At 39.6% G+C, this 21,535-nt stretch overlaps 1 protein-coding gene across 1 annotated transcript in view; it reads left to right on the top strand.

The window, feature by feature from the left end:
* The window catches only part of ZNF804A (zinc finger protein 804A), a 153,486-nt gene that overhangs the window by 111,065 nt on the left and 20,886 nt on the right, over positions 1-21,535 (top strand). The window contains exon 2 of the mRNA XM_086751084.1: positions 4,514-4,657. Coding sequence (XP_086607210.1) covers positions 4,514-4,657 — 144 coding nt within the window. The remainder of the gene's footprint in view (positions 1-4,513; positions 4,658-21,535) is intronic.

Below are 21,535 nucleotides of genomic sequence, written 5' to 3'. Positions count from 1 at the left end.
ATCAAGAGTATTAGCTCGGGTTTTTTGACAATGTTCAAAATACAGTTTAGCTTTTTTTTTTTTTTTTTTGTGAAACAAGGTTACACCGGCACATCTGTCAGGTCTAATGTGGTCTAATCCAGAGGATCAGACCAGAGGAGTCTAATACTCTCTGGGATGACTATACCAGTAAATTATCCTGAAGAAGGGGGTTTATTTCTGTAATACATTTTACTTTGCACTGACTGCAGACCTGACCCTTTTAAGTCTACAGTAAATGCAGAATAGCCTACTGCAATAAAAGGAGCTCACATTTATTGTAAAGTAAGAATATTCGCACTGGCAATCACCATGGAGTAGATGATGTATTATAATTTCGCACTTTTACTTTTTTTCCTAGCTAACCTTTCTACCAACAGTAGAAATATGAGCCTGAAGTGCACTCCATAAAAATATCTACTAGATTGAGGCATCCATTCTCCTCTCCAAAGTTGCCTGTGTAAAGCGTTTAGTGTTTCTGTAGCTTTCCTTCTTTTGTTCTCATAGAATAGGAGCAGAAAGTCCAGTCTAGGTAGTTAGAGGTAGCCCTTTTGTGGATGGAGCCCACCACTCTTAATCCAATTTATTGGACATTTCCAATAGCATTTGCCCAGACTTAAGGCTTTGGAGGATGGAGAAGATGGATTTAGAGAAATAAAGCCAGCTGGTAGATATGATCACTTATTAGAGATCTTTCATATAAATTATGAAAAATAGCTACAGTGAATTATAGCTGTAGGCTTTCAGATAATAAGCCTTTCAGGAAAAAAATAATGAAACTAAGTGACACTCAGTTCTGAGTTTCATTACGGCGCTGAATCATAATTCAAAGTCCTTTTGATACTTCCAGGGTGGTTTGCAAATCCTGATGAAATTGAGACTAAGCTTGATCATATTTAACCATTTTAAGTGAGTTTTTTGGCTGCTGCTTGACTCCAGGAATATTATTCTCCACTAAGATTCCAGGTCATTTCTGCCTGCAATCCATTGCCCAGTACTGTCAAGGTCCAGGGAGTTTAAATATTTCACTGTCAATTTTTGGGCAGTTATCCCCATCAAAATCAATAGAGCTCACAAAAGCCTCCTCTTCTGAGCAAGTACTCCTTGCAAAATTGATAGAAATACCCTAGCAGGCAGAGAACCAGCAGTCTGGATTCTCCTGTTTCCACTTCCCTTTTGTCCTTGAGATTGGACTTTCCTTGACTCCTGATGCCAACCAGTAATGGCAACTTATCCCCAGTCCTGACACAGCCCAGGGGATCCCATGGCCACAGGTAATCTTGTGAACACTCTCCATTAAGGGTTTTATTAAGGGTTTTTTGTGCATGTGTGCAATATAGCAAGCTGAATTCTTGGAAAGGACTAACAGAGAAAGATGTTTGGAGAGGTGATTTAATATCCTTTCCCACCAGGTTAAAATAAAATTCATAAGTCTCATGTGATAGTCTTGGAGCTTACATGAAGAAACTATGCTTTTTAATTTTTCATGATTGTTTGAAGTGCAATACAATGCAAAATTTGGTAAAAATAAACACTTCTGCTACTATTGCTTTAGAAATTTTTCCTGGCGATATAGACACTTCACTGCCCACAATTAATAGTTAAGGCTGTTGCCCGTGTTTCGATCTCAAAGCTGGTAGATCATCCATGAGATTTGTTAATGGCCATTGCTGCCACTGAAGAAACATGAGGTTTCTGAAGTCAAGTGAGGTTTAGTAGTTGGACAGAAACATCTTCCAGCAAAATATTATACAGCAGCTAAGGATGTAGGTGATAAAGGAGTTCTATAAAAATGTTGATTTAGTGCTCTATTGTGATTTTTAAAAATTTGTATGTTAAGACTTACTACAAAGAGGAATGGGGTAGAAAATAGAGAGTACTAATACCTGTGTGGCACCATGGTGTATCACGTTACCATGCCTTTTGGAGGCTGTGAAAAGAACAAGCAGAGGTGATGAGTGGCTTTGATATAAGGAATGACCGAATAAATTTCAAGTATACCATTCAGAGAGCAACACCTGAAAGACAGTGTGGTAGGGGTATATATAGTTGTGAATGATCCAGTCAAAGGGAACGAAAAATGGGTGTGTTTGACCTTTTCCAATGTGCAACAACTGAGACTAGCAGAACGCAGCTGCCGCACAAAGGGAGCGGTCCTTAGTTGAGAGTCACTTTCCTTAGTTGTCCAGAATAAAATCTTACACAGGCTCAGAAGGTTGACCTGATGCAATACAGCCTTTCATATGTTCTTAAGGCCAAACACTTTTGGTTCTTGTCATTTAAAAGTATTGTTTTTTCCCCTCTCTTATGCATGATCAAACTCCATTATTATATTCCATCTACTTATTTGCATCTCATTTAGTTGGTGTGATGACATTCTTCGCTTGTCTCTGAAACTATGATGTAATATAATGATATAAAATTGACCCTACCCCTGAATGAACCCTAACTGAAGGAATTCAGTAGCATGAATCACGATGAGATTTTGTTACTTTGCAGTTAAGTTGTTCATGGAGTTCCAGTGTCTCTGCGTTAGGACGCTTTGGGCATGGCAAAGGTTGGGTTGTACACGTACTGCATAGTGAGTATATTGTTTCAAAAATGGTACTTTATGTCAAGAGGAACACCAGTAAAGTTATGTAACTTTATTCAAGATACTATCTCACATTACTACGTCTTGCAAAATTTTGCTTGGGGTTTAATCAACAACATGGTGCGAGATTTTTATATAAAGCAAAATTATTATTCAATTCACTGTTCTTGTCTTAGAAACCATCGCATTCACTCTTGTCCTTCACAGATGTCATATATAATGTTTAATAATTCTGATAATTCCTCCAAGACCAGAATTTTCTTTTTTGTTTTTTAAAAAAGCAAAATTAGGTGGCATCCCTTTGTAGACTATGCGAATTACTTTTTAATGTTTCAGGGGAGTGTATCTCCTTAGCATCCCAACATGCTGTCTCCACTGCTTTGCTAAACGTAAGCATCTTGCTAATAATTGGAGTTGGTTCAGAACTTGTAGCTTCTTACTAGTTGATACCAAGAACTAAGCGCAGAGTTTCCCGGCTGGGTTTTCATAAAGCATAGATGTATTTCAAAGTGTAAAATACCGCTGTTCCTTGAAATGAAATGCTAACTCACTTTGGTTTTAAACAAAACAGATTTTATGAAACATAATTTTAGAAATGTGTGAATTCCTCACGTGTCAGTATTCAGAACACCACTCTGAAGTGACTTTTGCAATTCTTTTAATGGACAAAATTTCGATGAGGGAGTACCTTGGTTTGGGTATGAATCAACAGTGTGTGCAAGGAGTCCCATCATTCTGTTTAAAGTAGTATTTTAAATAACTACTTTGTGGATGTAAGTTCAGTTGTATGACTGTTATTCCTCTCTTTTTTTTTTTAATAAACATCATTGTTATGAAAATATTCCACTCTGATAAAAATAAATTTTCCATTTTGAACTCTCAAAGTATTTTGAAGGATAATAATAATAATAATAATTCAGATTAGCTCATTTTTGGGTGTTCTGATTATGAGATCATCTTTTATCTTAATCTAATCAAACAAGAGGATTTTAGGGTCAGTTCCATAGAGCTCACAGTGATGAAATTTTGTGAAACAAATCAAAGGGATATATTTTCTTAAACAATACGTGCCATATTGGGGATTTCAGGGTGTGATTCTATCCCAGACAGACTTGTCAAAAGGAGGAGTCGTCATACTGAAATTAAATATGTCAATGTTTAATTGGTATTAGACTAATTTAAGATGACAGACCATTTCCATGGTCTTTTAGAACAGGCCATGTTATCATCAATTCAGGAAATTAATAATGTTACTTGTATATAATTTGCTCGTAAATGATAAGCAAAATTGTTCGTAATGCTTTTGCTAATGTATGGTTAAGGGAGATGTGTGGCTGTCCTGCTAATATGGGATGGCAAATTACAAAGCTATGGAAGATACTCATTACATCTCAGCTATGGTCCTATGTTTCCTAGTGTTCCTTGTTTTTTCATATGTACCCTTGTTCAAGAAGGACCCAGTAGGGTTTCTTTAATTTTGGGTTTTTTTAGTAAGCGTACGTTCTTGTAGAAGCCCAATAACTGCAGTTTGTATCATCATGGTTATTCTGCTTGGGCGTGTTACCTAGCAGATCTTTAGAATAGCGAGTCTTGGATCAAAATTAACTTGAAAATAGCCTTCAGCGTGATAAATATTTGTATTTGGACAGAACCTGGGAGAATCCTTCTAGCCTCTGACAGAGGTCTGAAGGGGAGCTGGCAGCCGTATAGCAAATGGAAGTGTGCAAATCTTCAGCCTCCCAGCAGACACAGTAAATGTGTGCGGTGTAACATAGCAAATATGTGAAGGCTTTTCGTTATGGAGGTGTGTAAATGTTTACAAATATGATTAACTGCAGAGCACAAAATCCATTCGCAGCATCAAAGGCAAAACTAAAATTACTTTTTCCCGCCCCCCTCCAGGACTATGCTGAAAAGAAAAACACGATAGCAAAAGCTCTGGAAGATCTTAAAGCCAACTTCTACTGTGAACTCTGTGACAAGCAGTACTATAAACACCAGGAGTTTGACAATCACATTAACTCTTATGATCATGCTCACAAACAGGTAAGAGGAATCTGCTCACTACTTCAACCTAGTTTCAGGTAGAATAATGAAATAAGGTGTCCTTCAGGTGGGTTTGGCAATCACAGTTGTCAACTGTGCCCAAATTTTGGATTTTGGGAAGAACAATACGCTGTTTTCTTAGAAATGAATCTTTACATGAGGTCAGGAATTCAGAGATGGAAAGAAATGGAAATGTGAACAGTTGAGTTGCAAAGAACAGGGAATGATGAAAAATATGATGAAAAATGTAAATGTACAATTTCTTTGTTTTCAGTTTAATTCTCCACATAAATAAATACTGTGGCATACCTGCAAGATTACTGGGAAGCATTTGTTGCAACAGATGTAGATAGGAAACTTGACATACTCTTTGGTAAACTTTCTTTTTGGACAGATACTGAAGCGGACTATAATTTTACCTAAGTGCACTGAAAAGAAAAAGAACTGTGGTAATGAAAATGTACTGGCTCAGCTAACAATAAGCTATGTGTAAGCTTTAAAACATTGGTATCTACATTTTTACCATCACATTTTATCACCACGCCTCCAAACTGCATGTCCTGCTTTGGTAACATAAAAGCAGTGCTTCCACATGACAGGCAAGGCAACACATCCCAGTGCAACGTCCTGGTCCCTGGAGGGGCCCGGACTGTGTAATTCAGAGGGAAATGCAGTGCAGCTTGACTCCACTGAAGAGATATGTAATGATAATGTAAAGAGATGTAATAACCACACAGGAAGTTTCTACTTAGTCCACTTAGCTGGTAATTATTCTGTATCTTTTCTTTTTTTTTTTTTTATCTGGTGAAATCATATGGTTGTGGAACTGGATTGATTGCTTTTCATTCTAATTGAATCTCCTCTTGTCCTGTAGTTCTGCTCAGGGTGATCGTAGATGAATTGCTATACGTGTTTTAGACCTGTATTATGTAAGCCAACGGTTTACTTTTCTTTCCTTCAGCACTTCTGCCTGAACCGCTTCCCTCTCTCTTACTGGTATTTTTATTTAGCATATAATTTACGCTGTCAGCTTTACATTTTGTGAGTGTTAGATTTAATTTTGAGAACTGTGGAGATGTTGACCTCCGCAGCAATAGCAACCTATGAGAAACTGGAGGGAAAGATATATTATATAAGAAATTAGCAAGTAGCTTTATTGCATCCTGTAGACATTTATTATAAGTTGTGAATACTTTTAGTTAAAATACAGCTGCAGCTGGTTCTTCAGGCATTATGTCTCACAGCAGCTCCTTGTTGATGGAAGGCAGAATAAAGAAGCGATGGGCAGAGTCTTCCCCACTTGAACTCTCTTATAATTTTTTTTTTTAAGTGCTCTGAAGCACCTTTAAATAATGAGAACCTGAAGGCTGCAGTGTTCATTCTTCTGTTCAGTATTGATGAAAAATTGATTTTGAAACTGAGATCTGGTGTGAGACTGAACCAGGGACTTGTTTCCAGTGGTTCACAGCTATTCTTGTTTTCTGATGGCTTTGGACAGATGCTGGGCAGTGCACCTGTGTCTGATGGAGCGCAGCAGATCCTGCCTCTCCATCTTTTGTGTAGGAGGCTTGTGTGTCAGTGTTTATATGTGGCTTTGTGGATGTTCACTGAAAAGCAAAAAGCCATCCTTTTCCTCTGTGAGACGTTCACAACTCTTATCTCCCTGGTAGGAAAGAAAACAAAAGTTTGTAGTTTTCCAGTAGAAAAAACTGTAAGGATTTTTGTTTGGATGAAGTGATAATTTTCAGTAGTATTACTGTCAAATAAGATTATTGATTCCTGAGATAAAAACATTAAGTCAAATTTAACTCTTCTGGAGCTTTTTTTGTGATGGTTTCTGTTGGTGTTATAAAGATGAACCATTCCTCTTCCTGTATTTCAAGTGAAAAAGGGCACAGACAGCATATGCTGCAGTGCAGGCTCACTCAGATTTGCTGAATTTTCAAGGAATTTCATACCACGTGCATATTTTGAGCAACCTAATTTTACTGAGCGTGCTAGAGCCGTTGGCAGGCGCTGCTGTTGAATGCTGTGATTTTGTCTTGAAACTTCCTTTCTCAACGGCAGAAGTTCTCCAGCAGTTCAGTGAGAGAAACAGATGTACCTGTCTTTGGATTTAGCTTCCTGTTTTCCTCTTAACTTTCTCCCTTCGATCACACCTTCCTGCTTGTAACGGACAGGCAAGGCGAAGCACTTAACAGAAAAAGTCTCCCATGATCCAGGAATAGTTGTAAGCATGTGCAGTCAGTTGGGTTTCTGTGATCCCAGCACCTAACAGTGGTTTCTGTATGATGGAATGGATGAAAGCTCTGCCTAAACCCGAGTTCATCCCAGCTGTTCTGAAAAGCCATATTTAATCCTAATCGAGCACTTCTGTTATCACACCATCTCAGCCAGGGGCTGGTTTATCAGAAAATGTTCGTAACAGCCTCTGTACCTCAATTTCATTGCTGAAGATTTTTTCTTTTACTTTCCATTGATTTAGAGATTGCTAACACAGAAAATTTACAGGATTAAAAAATAAGATTTTATAATTATGTTGGTTTTTATCCTCCATTGGATGGGGGCCCCTATACTGTTAGCAATTGGTTGTGTTTTGGTTTAATGTGTCTTACAGCTTCTGAATACCCACTTTGAGATAGCATTAGGCCCTTTTGACCAGTCCAGAAAGAAAGGATAGGGATAGGGCAAAACTAATCTTATTTCCTAGGACCTGAAGGAGTTCAGACCGATGTCTCAAGATCTATTGCCTCTATTAGCGTTTGCTTGTATGTAGCTTTCACAATATGGTTTGGAGAGCAATATCTGCAGCCTTTATGAAATACTCCTGGAAAAGCAACTTGCAGGCAGTCAGTGGTAATGGAGAAAAATGAACTCTCTTGTTTTCTTTGAAAGCCTAGACAAAAAGAAGAAAAAAAAAAAAAAAAACAAAATACAATGCAGGTGTCTTTAAAAACAAAACTGTTCTCTCAGTACAGAGAGAAATGTAACTAAGGCAGAACAGCTATTATTTAATATAGTAATGAGAGAATTGCTGTTTGGTGCTGATGGTCTAAAATCATGGAATGCAGCTTTTGAGACCCGTGCCAGGAATTTCAAAACATCTGTACGATTTTATGCAGCATTTCTCAAGTATTTGGAAGTGCACAAGGAGAGCTCTCTGAAATGCTGTGAAAAAAAAATCCTGCCTGTGTTCCACAACACTGAGGTTTTGATAAATATGGCTGAGCATTAAGTCCAGGGCTCTGCGTGACCTTCGTCTTGTAGCTGTTCGGAGTCAGTGAGTTGTTCTGTCTTGTTGGTGAAGATGACTGGATCACACAGCTAGGTCCCTAGCATCAGTCATTCCTCAAGAGACTTCTGTTGCTACAAGAACAAAGTGGTTTTATTCCTCTATTTGAAAGGCGTCCTCTCCCTCCCAGAACTTCTGATTAATCGCCTAATATCACAGCAGTGCACCCGAGCTTGGTGCTGTTCCCTCTCTCAGGCATGATCTTCCAAATATCAAACAGCAAAAACAACAAGGGAAAGCTGTGATGCCAAATAAAATTAATAGCCCTAATGGATTTGCATCTACATATGCAAATACAATCAAGTAAATTATACGTAGGAATTTGTCCCCACAGAATCAGAGGTCATTTCTCAAACTGCATCTCTCTGGATGAAAGTGATCTCCCTGCTCTGAAAACATATTTTAAATTGTATGGGTGTACAAAGACACAAATTATGCATGAATACTAAATTAGTAGTTGTCTTCTTTCCCTCTTCCAGACACAGATTTCGTGTGTCTACATTTTTCTCCTCTCCCTATGTGCTTTTCTTTGCACATTTATTAAGAGATCAGTGCCAAATAGGTTAGAGAATATCAATCTGCAGCCAATCAGGAGTCCAAGCTTCTATAATCTTTATGTGTTTGAATAAATATTTCATGGAATATGGGCAAAGAAGAAGACATTTGGAAGCGGAAGGCTGTGGTTAGGCGTAACAATAATTATAAAACCACAATTGTACTAAAGGTGTACCTCCTATGAGGTATGAAGCATAGAAGGTATAAAGTAAGAGCACAGCAGTATAGCAGATTTGGGGATGCCAGTATTCTCAGCAAAGATAGTTGGATGCTGTTGGTTGTTTGACTCTACAATTTAAAAACAAAGCAGCAAATCCTTGTAGTCATCATTACAGCTTTTAAAAAAATCTCATTGTAGAGTTATCGCCTCTTAAAAAAAAAAATCCCATCCCTTCTACTTGCTGCTGTACATTCTCTCTTCTGCCAGTCACTGTTGACAAAACATCCTTGTTTCATTGGTAAAGACCTGAAAACGTTTGAAGGCGCAGCACTCCTTTAAACAGCTTTTTAGGACAAAGTTTGTGATCCTCAGGGTGCATTTTCTATCTGTCAAGAATGGCTGTGCAATTCAAGGAGCTCTCTTCAGTGCTGGCTGATCAGGTAGGAAAGGCCTGAGAAAGCTTATTTGAAGGACTGACTTAGTTCTTGGACTATGTTTATGGTACCTGAGGAAATCTGGGAAGATGCGTGGTTGCCAGCGGAAGCCAAACTTGATCTTGGTGAACCTCACTGCTGTCCATTCTCTATAACTTCAAAACAATGGAAATACATTACAGAAAAGGGAATTTTCCCCAACCTGTCAGTGTCTTTCCAGTTCCCTTCAATGCACAATGAATTGAGAAGAGCGAGGGAAAAAAAGAAAACCAGCTTTGTGACGTTCTTTTGGGAGTACTGTGGGTCTGCAGAGGGTGCGCTGCAGTGGAGCCGCTCACAGGGCATCTGCACCTTCTGGCGTAGCCGAAGGGTTTACATCTGTTTGAAGGGAGATGCACTGCGTACTGGGAGAATTGCAAAGAGGAATAAATTAACTATTTACTGGGAGCCAATAGTATTTTATGTTGTATTTTTCAGCCTGCTTTTTGTAGGTTGAGTTCCCCTGAAGCTACTGGAATCAGACTAAGACTGAGGCAACATACCATCTTGGAAACGTAGAAATAATGATTCTTAAAAAAAGTGTCATCTTCTAGAGCAATGTGTCAACAAAGGGCTTAATTCTAGTGCAGAATCAAACCTTAAGAGCTTCAAATATGTTCTGAAGGTTTGCTTCATAAGCGAAACAAATATATAGTGGGTCATAGTTTTGAGGATGTTTGCCAGTGAGAAAGTTTATGATATTTCATAAAATAAGAGTATTAAAACTTCTGTTTCTCAGATTTTAACTGTAGCCCTTCCTGTGGATAAGCTTGAAGTAGGTTACTTGATCACAAGGAGTGATGCAGAGCAAAACAGCAGTCATTTAGCGATGTGTGTCCAGCTTTACAGACTCTGTTTGATGAGACATAGAGGCAGAGCCGGAGGTCAACTGCTCAAGCTGTGTCCTGTCCTCTTTCATCAGTTGGCAGCCCTGCTATAGCTCATAGAATCATGGCATGGTTTGGGTTGGAAGGGACCTTCAAAGGCCATTCAGACCAGCCCCCCTGCAAGGAGCAGGGACATCTCCAACCAGATCAGGTTGCTCAGAGCCCTGGCCAACCTGGCCTTGAATGCTTCCACCAGCTCTCTGGGCAACCTGGGCCACTGTTCCACCACGTTTATCATAAAAATTTCTTGCTTGTATCTAGTCTGAATCTACCCTCTTTCAGTTAAAAACCACTACCCCTTGTCCTGTTGCTACAGGTCCTACTAAAAAGTTTGTCCCTAACTTTCTTGTAAGTCCTCTTTGAGCTCCATGCTGCTGAAATGGCATTGCATTTTGCTGGACCTTGCTGCGCTCTGAGCCCAACCAAGAGGGATGTTTAAGATGACAAAATAGACAAGAAGGCCATGGTGAGAGTTTATGGCTGTGAAAATCCCTGAGAAGATAAAATTATTTCTTTAAACACCACTTAGGCTGGTCTTGGATCAGAAGAGTGCCTGTAGGGACGTCTTGGTGCCAAACCCACGATGTCGTTAGTGATGGAGGGGCGGCTGTGGTTCCGCAGAGAGCAGTGGCAGGAAGGCAGGTGTGGTGCCAGCTTCACACCTCCCTGGGGAAAGCGTGACCCCAGTACGTGCCGTTGGCTAGAGCCTGTGGGAAACCAGGATGGGAAGCACTTTCAGCATCATTTTGTCCATTCCTTGCAAGTAAAAGTAATTCTTTGCAATAAATGTCAGTATTTATCTGTTTCTTTGTGTTTTTCTCTTCTTTGTAGCTAAGTGACTTACCACTTTTAATATCAGGTAGGATTCTTGCAGTTGAATTTTCTGGAATGGAGAGATTTTATATTCCTTCTCTTACTCCAGCTTGTGTCTCCCATTAGAAGAAAGCAACGTCTCTGTTTGTCCTTATGGGCAGGCAGTCTGAACTTTCCTGAATGTTAAGCAACCATAGCTGAGGATTTAAACATTTTTATTTGAATTGATCTTCTGTAGCTCTTTTTTGCTGTTAATATGGCTTTCACAGAATGCAACTTTGCATCTCTTCCTATATTTCTTCTTTTTTTCTCAAGAAAAGATAGTCATCTTTGTAGCCTGTTAAAGTATTAATGGAACACAAACAAATGTTCAACTGTGTGTTCATATGTGTATTTGTAGTGGACGTACAACCATGACATGACCCCCTCCTCTTCCAAACAGACACACACTGCTTTATTTCAATTTTTTTTTAACATTAATATTGCATTTTTAAATGGTCTTTTGAGGTTGGATTAGGATTTGTTTGGTTTTTAGTAAAAAGCTTCCTGTTAAGTTTTAAGCACTTATGCTGATAGTAATGCTAATAATGCTCATCACCAGGCCTGTTAATTATAGCTCAGCGCTGCTGATCACGTTGGAGCAGAGTATTGCAGGAGACATTGTGCTTCCTTTCTCAGCTCCTTCAAAAAAAAACCCAACAAATCTGTTGCTGTTACTCTGAAGAGAAAGGCAGGTTTGCCAGCTTGATAGGACCACACTGGGCCACGGAGGAGGAGGGAAACCAAAAACGAGAATCTCTGCTCTTTGCAATGTAAGGATGTGCCCAGAGCAAACGCTGGGGGAGCCTGTCTCTGGACGGTTGGCTGCCGAGAGCGCTGCTTCTGGGCTCGCCCCTGGGTGGGTGGTCCCATCTGATGGAGACCCCTGGGCCAGCAAATGCCTCCTGGTTGCCCACAGAATGAAGTACAGGGAGGTCATTAGCAGGAGCTGGAAGGCTTCAGGAAAAGGGGAAATGCAGTCCCATTGCACTAGGGCAGAAGGGTGTTTTGCTGGGCGGTTACTCATGCGGCCTGCGTTGGAAGGCCCCAGCGGTAGTCTTCATTCTGCTGTACAGAATGTATTTTAAAATTAAGCCATTAAGTTCTGTTACTTATTAGTATTTCAGTATATTTAGAAGGAAACTTCCCACACTGTTTCCTGAATGAAAGAGGAAAAAAAAAAAAAATCTGTTTTCCTTCCAGTTTTTACTTTACCTATAAAATTTAGTTCCAGAAATTGACTTCTTGATTGGTATCACTATAACAGAGTATTTAGATGCTTTTTAGCTCAAAACTTATACTGACAGGTTAGATGAAGATGTTCTTGAGTAAAATATTAATGCTGCAAAATCCAATTTTGTTGCCAACTAACATTCTGTTCCCTCATTACCAGAAAAGACATATCACTGCATTCCTGCCTTAGTAATTATAACAGAAAGATACTCCATAAGGTTTTCTACTTTTCATGTTTGGGAATTTCTGTTCTCTAATAGTGTTTGGTTAACTAATTGACTTTTTTTTTTTTTGTAAAAGTGTTTTTAGAACAAACATAATTACAGTAGAGATGTATATACCCTATCTGTCCCACTACAGCCTGCAAACAGAATATTAACCCCGTGCACTTGACACTTCTGATGCCACAAGGAGCCTGTTCTTTAACACAAGAGTGGCCTTACCCAGCTGCAACCCTTCCTGAGCTTAGGAACTCGGTATTTATCCTCAGTTCTTTAAATTTTTTCTATTTTGAATTATTGCAGCCTGCTCCTTTTTGTCCTTTTCAATATCCAGATCAGTCTGATAACCTGATAAATCACTAATGTTATATTTCCATGAAAAAAAATTTACAAATTTAATTCAGCCGTCCATTGCTCATTTGTTATTATTTTTCAACTCTAGATCACGTAAGTTACTTTGAGGGAGACATAAAAAAATACAGCTCCAGCACAAAGAGGGAGAGAGGAATGATGGACAAGAGGAAACATGGCTTACTCCATATATCCTGCACGTTTATCTCGCTGGCATGCATTTCCTCTGTTGTGCGGTTCACTCTTTTGTTTTAAACCATACTCATAAATTTCAATTCAGCTTTGTCTTTTTAAATCAGTTTGTGATACTTTCAAGATGTAACTTAGGTGAACTTGAGGCTCGTTTTAAATTTTGCTTTACCATATCAGCGTTTATCAGATTTCTGCTGTTTGGCCAATGCTATTGCAAAAGAAAAGACTTTCTTTCTATTCAGCACTAAGATAAGAATGGACACGATAATTAGGATTTGAAGACAGGAAATAATAGAGCATTTCAATACATGATTCAGGAAGTATTATACATATTGTCATGCATCTTTTGGCACGCAGTGTTTTGATGGGGAGAAATGATTACAAACTTGTGTTATACAAACTTGGAGATCAGATGATAGTTTACCTGTCTCTTGCTTTGTTGTATTAGGCTCTAGATCAGCTAAGCAATTATCTGGGAGAGAAATATTCTTTTTTTTTTATTTTCCTTCATTCCTTAACAGAATCAATCTCCCACAGTTAATTTAAGCGTTATTATGGCTGCAAAGTTCAAGCCAATGAACAGAATACCTTTTCTATAATTATCAGAAATTCCAAATGCAGTTCTATTGCTGTCCTGAAAGGAATCGGGTAGAATATAAAGTGTAAGTAATGAATAATATGAAAAGCATTTTGTTACTCCATGGTTTTGAGCTGTCAGTGATCAAAGAGAAAAGCAGTATTTACAATGAAAGTTTTAAATTTTCTTAAGGAGAAACTAATATGTTGCTAGTAATATATTAAATTCTGACTTCTCAAGGTTAATAATTTTCTGTGACATTAACATGATCTAATTTGCTAAAACAATTAAGTAGTGCATGCAAATGGTTAGTACTCCATGCCTGACGCTGCAAAAGCCACCTTATAATTTCCTATTTGCTACCCAAAAAACCCAAAAATCTTTTGGAAATTTGTTTTTTTCCTTAGGAGCTCTGCTAGAACTACATTTTATGTACTACAACTTGTGCATGCTGGTTTACATGTGAGAGTTCATTCTTCATTGGGAAGAACTGTACAACCTTTTCAGTACGAGCCACAGTAAATCTGAGGGTAATTATCACAGTCGTTGCTGATCCATGCAAAATCAATCCTTCATTCATCTCAGAAAGAGCTTGTTCTTTTTTCGGTGGTGGCTCTGTCCTGCTGATGAAACATAGCGTTGCAATCAGCGTTGCCGTTTGTGAAGAGATGTGATGAGCCGAACAAACTCTATGGAAGCAGTGGCTGGTTTCCCTCAAGTGACGATTCCTGCTCAGTCGGCATGCTCCGTGCATTGGGGCATCAGGATCTCCTCAGAGCCAGGCATTAACTTACGGTACATCTGAGGAAAAGGTGTATGCCTTGAGCGGACGACTAGCACTGTACTTTCTTTATGCAGACTAGTGCTACTCTAGACATTATAATTATTGTTGTTCTGCATATTTTAATTGCAGTTCAGTAGCAGTTTATATTGAAATGTCATCAAATTCCTAAACTGCTCAAAGAGCATTCTGCAAAGTCATGTTTTTTCTTCTTTTTTCCATGTGCGGTCGATGCAATCTTGGAACAGTTTAGCTGCAGAACCTCTTCTGTGTTTGTGGTTGGCTGTTTGGGTTTGAGCTGCAGTAGTTGCTGGTTGGCTTTTGTTTCAGTTTGGTTTTTAATTAGTGCTACAACTACAGCTGTCCAGTAAAGATCTGAGTGACTCCCTAATTTAGCATTTGCAGGGACAGGTTTGGCGAGCAGGAGTGCGGTCTGTTTTGACCTGTGTTGGCAGACAGGCAGTAGCCCTCGTTTAAGAAGATTTCAAGAGTCAGTGGAAAGGAGAGCTAGAAGTGTGCCCCTGCCTTCAGTCCTGTTTGTAATTTGGATTCAGCTGAGCCTTTTCCTTCACCTCAAGGGTATCATGCTTTGCTTTCAGGTGTGCTTGTTCGGGATGAACATCCTTGTGACAAACCTGAATTATTCTGTAAAGAATTTCTTCTGAAGTCTCCATGTGTGGCAGAAGAGTTGTGTTTCAGCATCAAATGATTGAAAGTGGTGATGTCTTTTGAGTGATTTATTTTATTTTTTTAAGACATTCAATCTGCAGAAGCCTATAAATGCAATCTACATGACTGTGCCTCCCTCTTGCAGACTTCCTTCTGTTTCCTTGAATTGTCTGTTCTAACATCACGATGCATCTTTTCTTAAATTATAACCGACAAGAAACCCATGGTATACCGTAGTATAAATAATAAATAATATTAATTTAAGTTCATTCATAATTAATGCTACTACTTTTAAATGCCTGGCTTCGTTGATACAACTTATGGCCCTTGTCTCAATATGCAGTCTTGATATACCAAGTAATACCAAGAGAGAACACAAAGAGTTAGCTTTGCACTTGCAACCCACCTTCCCTTTCTTAGCGCTGAAATTGAAGACATTTTTTTTTAAATTATTGAATGAAAACCTTCACCTTCTTGAATGCTGATTTTTATTTCTTTATTTTTAAACACCTTTTTTTTGTATATTTTTGTATAGCTATTAACTGCTTGCTTACACTGGCATCTGTATGTTCACATCTGGTACAGGATCTCGTTGTGTTACATGATTTATAACTTCGGAGATATATATCTGCGTGCAGATTGCTTATAATAAGAGCTAGAAACAAAGCAAGAGACTCACAGCGATAGCACAGAAGAGAGGGATTACAGCAGTACCAGAGGATAGGGACCATTATTGCAGAGTCCTGCAAGGATCAGGTCTTCTCCTCCTCACTTTGTGCATCTTTCTCCCCCTGCTATTAGTGCCCCCCTTCTCCTGGCTGCAAGTACAGCAGCAGTGCCTGTGGCTTACCCTGAGCATTGCAAGAGCAGGGCTCTTGTTTGAGGATGCTTAAGGTTATCAATAGTCTTTGTCTCGCAGACAAAAGACGTGGTATGAGACCTTGCTGTCACTAGGTATGATAAAAACCGAAAGGCTGCATTGATTTGGAAATGAACTCACAAATGGGACAAATTAGGAAAAAGTAAAGTAAGTGAATGAAGCATTAAAATGATGCTTATCAAACTCATCCATAGTTGTTTTCACTCTCTTTTGCTAAGCAAGCATTAAGCTAACATAAATGGTTCTCTTTCTTCTGTTGTGAGACAGAGGGTGCTGCCACCTCTTCCTCTGTCTCATCTCTTTCTGCAATCCCACTTCTCTGCCCCAGCAGGAGACTTTTCTTCTATGCCATCTCAAGACTCGTTTCTTGCTTGATTAATCTTTGTTTTTTTTCCTTTGAGTACAACACATGCTACTGATGTGGGTTACTTAATTTTCTTCCCTCATTTCTGCCCATAGTTGCATGATTTGCATTTCTAAGGAATACCCCAATTAGTATATTTTCTTGCTGTCAGCCTACTATGTAAGGTTGGTTAAAAGTTGTGTATTGTATAATGAGAAATACATTAAAAATAACATCTAACAGAAATTATTATAGTCTACTTGTGAGTGTTATGTGCTCACTGAATAAGAACACGTTTGACTCCTGACCTGTCTCACATCTGCTTTGCCTACAAAGGCTGTCAGCTCTTCATTGAGCACTTGGTGTTTGCTTTGCACAGCGGAAGTTCTCCTCTTGATTTACTCCTTAGCGACTGACAATGGCAGCATCTTCAAATGGCCAGACCCAATATAACTGAGTTCAACTCGGATCTCAAAGAGCAAAGAAGGTTTCTGAGGGACAGGTAAAATCACTGGGGGATTAACAGCTTAAAAAAACCCCAATAACTCTACAGGGAATATTTGCAAGGAGATTTTTGTGTTCAGATGCTTAGAAGTAGGTCAGGCCTGAAGCAGATGTCCATCCACCCCATGCCAAAATTTGTGCAAGGCATATGCTATACCCGAGCCTATTTTAGGATCCTTTTTGTTTTTTTCTTAACTAAAAAAAAAAAAAAAAAAAAAATCAGAGTGAGGAGGAGTGGCTATCCAAGCAAATGCATTTTAAGGGCAGCATTAAAATGGTAGGTGTTGAATAACCTCAGTTATGATAATAAGGTGGGGCCTTCCTTTACTTTAATAATGGTAAATAATATCTTAAATGCTAGCTACTCTTTTCCAAATGACTCTGCAGGTAGCAGATTTTCTTTCGAGCACTGTTGGGGTATCTTGCTTTGGCTCTGCAGACCTGCCTGGCTGTGAACAAAGGGAAGCTGGAATAGCTAACGACTCATCTCTCTGCCTGGATTAACAGGAAGATCAACAAGGCAAAAATAATGTCATACCATTTTCCCTAAGCAATAGTGAGGAGGAAAGATTGTGTCTTACGAAGTCCTGCGTTTGGAAGCTTTTTATTCCCTTAAAGGGGATTTAAGATAAAATTCAAGGTTTATGTCCATGTTTGAGTACAGTTTCTCTACCTGCTCATGATACAATGGAGAATCACCACTGCAAAGGGGTTTCATGCCTTCCTCTGTGGGTGTGTATGGGGAGGTTTTGACTGCTTTGCATGTCCCTCGAGTTACCATCTGAATTGGAGGTATTTGATCTGTAATTTATTGTGAAGTAGGCAACTGAGAATAACAGGGCTCAAGCAGCGTGCGTATCTTTTCTTGGTCCACTGCAGAGGGCGAGCGATTCTGCAGGTGAAGCCAACCCAGTTCTTCATTGTTCTGATTTTTTTTTCAGTGAAAGGAAAGAAAAAAAACAGAGCTCAGTTAAGCCTTGGGGTGAGCCTTGCACAAACAAGTAATTGGCTCTGCGCACTCTGCAAGGTCTGAATTAAACGGGCAGTTGGAGCGAGGGAAATGAGGGCAGCCGGTGAGGTGAGGGAGGGAGCCGATACCCTGCCTGCCCCTGCACTTATGGAGGGGAGAGCTCATCTTCCCGCGGGATGCGGCTGTGAGCGGGCACAACAGGCACATGGAATAGGCGGGATGGTGAAGGGAGGATGTAAAGGGGTGTGGTATGCCCTCCTGAGCACTTCATAGTGCACTAGTCATATGTGTGCACTTTGGAAAACAGAAAATAAATGAAATAAAATATACAGTGTTCATAAAAATCTGAAATACTAGTCATTTCTGGGAGCACAGATGATTTCTGCAAAGTAAACTGACTAATATGCTGCTAAAGAAAATATTTTCTTGTACATTCGTAACTGCTGTCATTGACAATAAAATTGCTTGAAATATAAAATAATGGCAGTGTGTTGCCTGCTGTGACAGAAACTGTAAAAGGTTTTGGCCTTTAGTACGCTTTAATGGGTGCTCTACAGAGGAGATGACACTTCCATTTATTAACTTGTAATTGTCCAAAATAAATCCTGCTTTTTTCCCCTTCCTGTATGCTGATTGAAGCCTTGTATATGTTAATTGTGCTGGCTCTTCTCCAGGCCTGACACCTTGACAGCTCTTGTCAGCTTTTAAAAGTTTACTCCCTTATGAAAACTCTACCTCTACTGGTTATTCTCCCATAATGGCCTTGCCACTCATCTCTTCTGTGTTTTTTAATTCTGACATCAAAGTTTACACTTAGCGTTGCCCCCTGACAGGAGAGCGTTCTCTAATGACTAGCGGCAGGTCAGCGCTCCCTGTTTTGGAGAGAACACAAAAAATTTAAATCCAGCATTTCAGTTTGCAAGTGTACGCCTGGGGCTCTTGTTTTTCCAAGGCTCAGGTATTTGCTCCTCATTAAAGAAATGAGGTTGTACAGTAAACTGATTTATTAGCTATACCACCCAGTGCTCTCATCTCATCAAATCTCACACTGTGCAGGACTAAACCATCTCATAATTTCTAAAAAAAGACCGCTAATTAACATTTATGTGCTACAGGACGTGATGGTACTTCAACGAGTGGCACTTTTTTCCTTTGAGCTGGTATTGGAGCAATATAATTGTGTTGCCGGAGTTGCTGCCTTGGAGATGTAAAACCGAGACCTTGACCACCACAGTAATTGGAGTTCTCGGACTGCTTTCTTAGGAGCGGGGGTGGTAACTCCAGTGGTGCAAAATCCAGGCAGGTAATTAGATTCTGTTACATTAATCCCCCCTGCAGCTTCAGCTGATGATAGTGGCAGTTTCTCGTCACCGTTTGGTGTAATTGGTGCGCGCTGTCAGACAGCTGCCGCCATCTAAGTCAAGAGCCGTTGCGTTTCATCGTCAAGAGCGATGAACGATGTGGTACAGGTGTACTCCTCAGGTCGAGGACCTGGAAAAGAATAAAAAGCAATTGTTACACTGCAGAACTGATTGCTGTCGGAAAGATAGTTTTTGGGTGAGGAGAAGTACTACTCTCTGTATTTAAGTAGTTGAGTCACCAGGAATCGGTGGTTTCTTGTTTGGGTTACATGTCAGCAGATGAACAGTGCAATTACTGCAGCACTAGTCAGATCACATTTAAGAGAACACAAGTTAAAGGCAATGCTTTTGCTTCCACTTGCTGAAAGTGCGGCAGCAGACTATTATTTAGAGAGTTTGATATGTTTTGGTGCAGGTTTTTTTTTTTCTGATGACTAGTGTGATGTGCCCTAGAATGTAAGATTTTCTCCCTCTGACCTGCAAGATGGTGAAGTTATGATAATGTGGGGAAGACCCACTAACTGGAGAGGCCAAAAAACTGTTCCTCTTCAGGTCGTTGACTCTGAAATGTAATAACCTCTGTTAAGATGGTGTAATTAAGTTTCACTGTGTTCAGGATCTTCGAGAGTGAAAGGCAAAATTACAAAAATGGATAGTAATTAGAGTTTAATTTTCATGTTCCAGTTGGGCTGAACTTGGAAAACCAAGCTGCCAACTCTGTCTCATCAAAGAGCAGGAACTAGAAAGACCAGTTCTTAGAAAATATGATTGTCATCCCAGGTTCTCCCATTACTTTTAGGGTTAAGAATGAGAAAATGGAAGACATTTCCATCATAAACTGAATTCAGAGGGCTATTATGGAAGACCAGAAATATTTGAGGAGCTGTACAAGAGGAAGGATCAACTACTTAAAATGTGAATGGACATTAAAAGTAGCGTGACTTAGTCTTTCCTGATTTTGACATCCCACTGGCCATTTGTTTGCTGCTGCTGGATAGAGTTAAGCTCTTCTGTAACATGTCAACGGCTGGAAAATTCCTCCAGAGTGGAGGTGGGAGAGGCAGTGCTTTCCCTGGCACTAAGCAGAAATCTGGACACAGACTGCAGATGTGCTACGTACAGGACGCCAGCTGGTGTCTTGAGGGTCAGTGGAGATTTCAAACAGAATGATTTATTGTTGGTGATACTGCCCCAGGCAGAAGTGAGAGTTCGCAGCATCAAAGTGACATGTACTCTTTGTCGGCACATGAGATTTGTTCCACAACATCTGTTAAAAGAGGAAAGCAAGTCGAAGCCGTGCTAATGTGTCTGCTTGTCAGGGTGTGAGGCTGCTGCCTGTAATGGTGTCAGAGCTCTCTGTCGCCTTCTGGAAATCACTAGATCTGCTTTCAGTAGTGAGAAGTGCTTCTATTGCCTAAATGTACGTGAATTTGATGAGCAGACCCACCTTGTGCTTGTGTTAGGTGCAGCTGTGTGTACGCAGCATCTCAGGGAAGGCTTGGAAGTTCTGGTGGGAAGCCAAGTATCCAGTGATACTTGGTTTTCAGTGATTTTGTTTTTACCCTTCACCATCTTTTACCCATTGAACAAAAGCTTGAAGTTTTAACATTGCAAAATATTGATATTTTAATACAAGAGGTACTTAAAATTATGCAAAATTACTTAAGTCTTCCTTATATTTTATTTTTAGTGTCTGTTTTTCAATGGAATAATTAGTATACGTTTTGATATAAAAGATGGTTTTCTTTCACAAAGGCAGCCTTTTGCAATTTTTCACCCAGGCTCTGACTACCCTTCCTAAATTCTAAAGAAAAAAAAAAGTGCTAAAGCCCTGGCATAAGATGTTAGTTCAATGTAAGTTCAGTCTGTCTCTATGCAGTGAAGTGCTATACGTTAATAAGATTTGATAAGAACAGAAAACTCTATATAACTTACAACCAACTTCTTAAAACTAAGTAACTATTACTTTAATTCCATCTTCGGTCATCTTTTAGCAAATTATTTATTTTAATGTAAATTGCTCTAATTTGGGCAGTGGGATCAAGAAAGAGCTTTAGTTGTCTGCCAGCAGCTTACCCAAGGACCTGATTCCTCAAAATTTGGGGAGGTCCTGCTGAGCCCATGTGCAGGGTTTGGTGCACAAACTGAGCTCTGGTGCTGCCTTTGCAGGACAGTGAAATGGCAAATGGCTCTGAAATAAGTCAGATGTTTGTCTGCTGCTCCATCTGAAGAAGTGTTTTGAATGATGAAACGGTGAACCATTCTCCTGCTTTGTGTCAGCAGTGGTCTGACTTTGCTGATCTGGAGCTAATCCTCACTCGTAAGCATGTCTCTGTGCCTCTAAAAAATGACGTGAAATGGGTTATGTGGATCGCAGCTCCTCCTAAATAGTCTCAAAGCAGAAATCAGATCAAGCGTCAGTACTGTGCAATGTTTTCATGGCAGCTGCCTCACACTAACTGGATTTTACAGGCAGAGTTGGAAGGACAGGCTATTTTGTTTCATAACTGGGGCCATGCAATAAATCTGTGTCCGAGCCAGAAATGGCGTATGGGTCTCCTGATTGTCTTTATTTGA

Source organism: Chlamydotis macqueenii, chromosome 6 (genome assembly GCF_036417535.1).
Source record: "Chlamydotis macqueenii isolate bChlMac1 chromosome 6, bChlMac1.mat, whole genome shotgun sequence".
Classification (NCBI taxonomy): Eukaryota; Metazoa; Chordata; class Aves; order Otidiformes; family Otididae; genus Chlamydotis; species Chlamydotis macqueenii.
Note: the sequence above shows the minus strand (reverse complement) of the source record. Positions and strands in the feature narration are given on the sequence as shown.